Source organism: Dendrobium catenatum, unplaced genomic scaffold (assembly GCF_001605985.2).
Source record: "Dendrobium catenatum unplaced genomic scaffold, ASM160598v2 fragScaff_scaffold_648, whole genome shotgun sequence".
Lineage (NCBI taxonomy): Eukaryota > Viridiplantae > Streptophyta > Magnoliopsida > Asparagales > Orchidaceae > Dendrobium > Dendrobium catenatum.
The window spans coordinates 80,299-85,296 of record NW_021319110.1 but is presented as its reverse complement, the minus strand read 5'-3'; the positions used below and the strand labels follow the sequence as shown (position 1 = coordinate 85,296).

The window sequence follows — 4,998 nt, the reverse complement described above, 5'->3', positions numbered from 1 at the left end:
TTCAAAGGTTACTTCAACACAGTGCACCATTGGTATGTACTTCAGTGTTAGCTTCAAGGCTTCATGTGAAGTTTGCGAAGAAGTCTAATGAAGTCTGAGCTTTTATCATACTCCTGTGCATTAACTAGAGTTTAAACTCTCTGAGTTCTACCGACTTCTTCTCTATTTTTAGGATCACATCATCTAAGGGTTGGTTACCAATTGCAACATATTTACTTGTAAGTATTGTCATAGCCTTCTACATTATTGATCATAGCCAGGGCAGCTTCTGCATGATGTAGCAGATTGTTGCTTATTGGCTTCCCCTCTTAATAGAACCAAAAAGACGGCCTTCTCCTCGTCTCAAAGGTTCAACTTCAGCATCAATTCCGGCTTTGGACTTATCAGGAAAAACAGGAACATCAAGTATTTCTTCAGCTGCACAAAAACTTTCTTGCATTCTTCTGACCACAAATTGTTTTTCAATCCTTATGCTTTGAAGCACGGAACAATCTTCCCACCAGCTCGGCTGGCAAGTTCCCAACTTCTAAACTTCCGTAACAAACCAAGTAAAGACATCTAAGACAGCATTGATTGGCTTTTATCCTTTCTTTTAAAACACCATAAAGAACTTCCAATTTACACAACACTACACCCTGGCTTTTGAGCAAAGCCCTGCCACTTCCAGTCCTCCCTAAGATTATATACGGCTTCCCATTTTCCTGAAGACGCATAGAAATTAGACAAGATAACAAAAGTTCCTGAAATTTGATGCTTTCTATTTATCATCTCCTTAGCCACCTTCCTCCCCATCTCCAAATTTCCATATATCGTACATCCCCCAAGCAATGCACCCCATATAGTAGCATCGTTATCACTGCCTACACTACATTTTTTATCTGATTTCATTTCCAAAGCATTTCTACTCTCTAAAACTCTTTGAGCTTCCACAAGCTTTCCTGCCCGTCCTAACATATCAACCAGACAAGCAAAATGATCAGCTCTAGGAGAAATACCATACCTCTCCTTCATTAAGTTAAAATATTGCATCCCTTGCTCAATCAAACCACAATGATTACAAGCACTCAGGACAGACACAAATGTCACCTCATTTGGAACAAAATCATTTCTTATCATATTTTCAAAAACTTCAATGGCTTCTGAAGCAAACCCATGTGTAGCATAAGCAGTAATCATTGATGTCCAAGATAAAGCATTCATCATCTGCATTTTATTGAAGATTCTTCGTGCATAAACTAGGTTACCTGATCTAGAATACATGTCAACTAATGCTGTTTCCACAATATAATTACTGCTTAAATCTCCACTAAGAGTTTTTAGCACCTGAACATGTATCTGTTTACCTGCATCCAAAGCTGCAAGGCTGCTACAGGCATCAAGAGCAGTTGCAAAGGTGAAGGAGTTTCCTCTAACCAAGCCTTCACCGTTATAAAATTTGGCCAACAACTCTAAACCTTTTCTTGGTGATCCATTCTGCACATATCCAGAAATCATGGATGTCCATGAGATCACATTCTTAATAGGCATTCTATCAAACAAGCCACAGGCATCTTGAAGCCAGCCATTAGAGATGCACCCTGACATCAACGCATTCCAATGAGATATATCTCTCTCCTTCAAATTATGGAAAACCATCCAAGCTTCACTGATGCTAGAGCACCTCGAGTACATGTCAATTAAAGCACTAACAATGAAGGTGTCATCAATCTCCACTGAACACAACCTTCTATAATAACCAAGTGTGAGGATAACTCCATGGACCTTCTTCCCCATATGGAGAAACCCAAGATTTGCAGCAGCACTTAAAACAGAAACAGCAATGCTATGATCCTCAATGAAAAGCTCCACAAAACCATCACTTTGACTAATGCTCCTCACCGCATCAGCATATTTTTCATTAAAGACATAACCTTTAATCATCAAAAGCTTAGACAGCAAACAAAGTTCTCTCCCTTCCAATGCCCTCTCAGCAGAGCCAACTTCACTGCACTTGAAGTACATCTTAGCCGTGGCATTTGCAACAGTTGGATCTATTTCAAACCCTGCAGCCACAGAGAAGCCATGAATTTGCATTCCCGATCTCAGGTCATTGAGTGCAGCACAAGCAGTCAAGCCACTGGCAACAGCAAACTCATCAGCCCCTAAATCGCATTTAACACTGTAGAAAAGCTCAAGAGCGGGAATGGCCTTGCCACAAGTTGCATAAGCGGCTAGCATAGTGTTCCAGGTAATGACATTTCTTTCGGGCATCTCCTCGAACACCTTCTGTGCAAAACCCAATGAGTTGCATTTAGAATACATGTCGACGAGGGAGGTGGAGACAACAACGTTGGGTGTGATTTGACGACGGATTATCTGGGCGTGGAGGGAGCGAGCAAGGAATGGGTCGCCGACGGCGGCAGCGGAGCGGGCGGCGGATGCAAATGCAAAGGAAAGAGGGGAGAGAGTGGATGGGAGGCGAAGGAGATCGGAGAGAAGGTGGATGGCGGCAATTGGAATGTTTGAGCGGGCGTACGCGGAGATCATGGCTGCCCATAGGAATGTGTCGCGGGAGGAAGAAGGGATCTGATCGAAGAGCTGTCGAGCGTCGGTTAGCGAAGAAGGGGATGTTTGGCAAGCATACGCCTGAAGGAGGCGGGTGGCGACGACCGGATTCCCGTCCAGGCCTTGCTTTAGGAGGCGTGAGTGCGCCTTCATCCATCCGCAGTTTCTCACCTGAATACGAAGAGAATCTCCGGCTTTTTACAACTCCAACCAGGCGGCCAGCTTTATTCTAACAGAAAAAGTCAGGTGTATAGATTTTTGGAGGCCCCTCTACGCGAACATTATTACGGACTCTGATCGAACGTAGCCGTATGTCGACAGTGCTCTTATTCTTTACCGCACACGGTCCGACGACTTGACCCGGAGCGGAACCCGGGAATACTATGTTCGCAATTTTCTCGGTATTGCTCGGTATTTGCTCGGTATTTGTTAGGTATTGCTTTGCAAAAATTGACCAATACCATACAAATACCGAGTTGTACCGAGTTTTTTACAACTCGGTACAACTCAGTATTTGCTCAGGATTTGCTCGGTATTGCTAGGGATTTGCTCGGTATTGCTAGGTATTTGCTCGGTATTGCTAGAAAAAACTCGGTACAACTTGGTACAACTCGGCATTTGCTCGGTATTGCTAGGTATTTACTCGGTATTGCTAGGTATTTGCTCGGTATTGTTAGAAAAAACTAGGTACAACTTGGTATTTGCTCGGTATTACTAGGTATTTGAAATATATCCAAAAGGTGATGGGATGTTGTTCGGCTCGTCAAGGATTTAAAAAAACGCACATGCGAGAACCTAAAAAACAGCGGGTCGGGTCGGCGACTTTTCTTCATGCTACGTGGCGCTAAAATATTGGTGGCCGAACATAGAGGAGTGTACGTTCACCGAACCGAATAAAAGTTCCCTCTACGCAGCTCTTCTTCTTATATTATTAGTTATCAATTAATGTGATGTGCCTAAAAATTCGTATTAATTAATTAAAACATTTTTAAAAATTATGTATTTATCTAATTTAAGATTGTTATATCATCAAAAAATTATCTTGATCAGACACGAATCTTGAGGCAAAAATCAAGTTAGAAACTTCAAAAATTAAATTTGGGATCATCTGAACTCCGATTTCAGCAAACTTACAGTCAAACTGAGTGTCTCAGAAATTCGAACCCAACGACACCAAATTTAACTCAATCTAATCCCAAATGGGTATGAATCGAAGACCCAAAGCGATGTTGGAAGGTTCAAACCACAATTTGGATTACCAAACAATTTTCAGACATGCTTATAGTCGAATCAAGCGGCCCGACGAGACAAATCCATCAAGCCCAAGATCGCAGAATTCCAATACCATTAAGATGTTCAAATGTCTGATGAACGATCCACGATCAAGGGATTCAATATCGGTCGTCCATCCAAACCACTCCACATTTGCTCTTGATCCTCCTCCTATTTACAGGTCATGTCACTCTCAAAAAACTATAAATAGCCCCTCATTTCTCTTGATAGGGGGCCTAGAAGCAAGAATGAAGTAGAGGAGAAGAGAAGAAGAGAAGGAGGGAAGAAACTCCTCCTCGATCACCGTCGGAGTTCCACTCGACTTTCAAGTGACGTCGGAGTTTCGCCCGACTTTCAACGGACACCGGAGTTCCACCCGACTTTCAAGTGATGCCGGAGTTTCGTCCAACTTTCAATGGACGCCAGAATTTCGCCCGACTTTCAAGTGACGTCGGAGTTCCTTCCGACTTCCAAGTGACGTCGAAACTCCGTCTGATCTCCAACTGACTCTAGAGTTTTGCCAGAATACCATCTAACGCCAGAGTTCTCCTCGGCCACCGACTAACGTCGGACTTCTACCCAACGTCGGACCATCGCTCAACGCCAGATTTCTACCGAACGTTGGACTTCTACCTGTTGTTGGATTTTCGTCGGACACCTATCAGATATTGGATTTCCATCCATTGTTGGACTTCTACCTGACACCGTCCTTCTGACCTTCGTCATTAGACAATGATCCTTCCGACCTCCGTTGCCCGACGACTACAGTCCTTCTAACCAAAAGAACATGCCAATAGTGACTCTTTGTATTCCCACAATGTACTTTATATAATGTACATCAAGCCAAGGCCTTCCCCCTAAGAAAGGGCCTCATTTGTAATCGACTGTAAATAATAGTGGATTCATTTAAACTGTACTAGGTCCAATGATTTTTCCATCTTTTTAGGGGTTTTCCACGTAAAAATATTGGTGTCTCATAAATGTTATGCTATCTTTTTCATCTGATTGCGTGCCAGATTTTAGTATAAAGTTAAGACATTAAATTTTATATTTCTCTACCACTGCGACTACTCTAAACGCAATTTTGGCACCGTCTGTGGGAAATGGCTCCCAACTAGGGGGCAAATTTTATTATAACCTCAAAAGGTCATTAACGTCAACTTCCTGACATCAGCCGTTGCT

The 4,998-nt window shown here is 42.7% G+C and overlaps 1 protein-coding gene across 1 annotated transcript; it reads right to left on the bottom strand.

Moving 5' to 3' along the window:
• Nucleotides 1-292: 292 nt before the first annotated feature.
• Nucleotides 293-2,697, bottom strand: LOC110095431 (pentatricopeptide repeat-containing protein At2g13600-like). The gene is made up of 2 exons (XM_028695484.1): nt 628-2,697; nt 293-526 (listed from the first exon to the last, which is right to left on the bottom strand). The coding sequence occupies exons 1-2, from the start codon at nt 2,695-2,697 to the stop codon at nt 293-295; spliced, it is 2,304 nt and encodes a 767-aa protein (XP_028551317.1).
• Nucleotides 2,698-4,998: the final 2,301 nt, after the last annotated feature.

Coding starts and splice junctions, on each gene's coding strand:
- LOC110095431 (XM_028695484.1), bottom strand. CDS start 2,697: ATGAAGGCGCACTCACGCCTCCTAAAGCAAGGCCTGGACGGGAATCCG. Junction 527..627: donor CTCAAAAGCCAGGGTGTAGT/GTTGTGTAAATT, acceptor ACGGAAGTTTAG/AAGTTGGGAACTTGCCAGCC.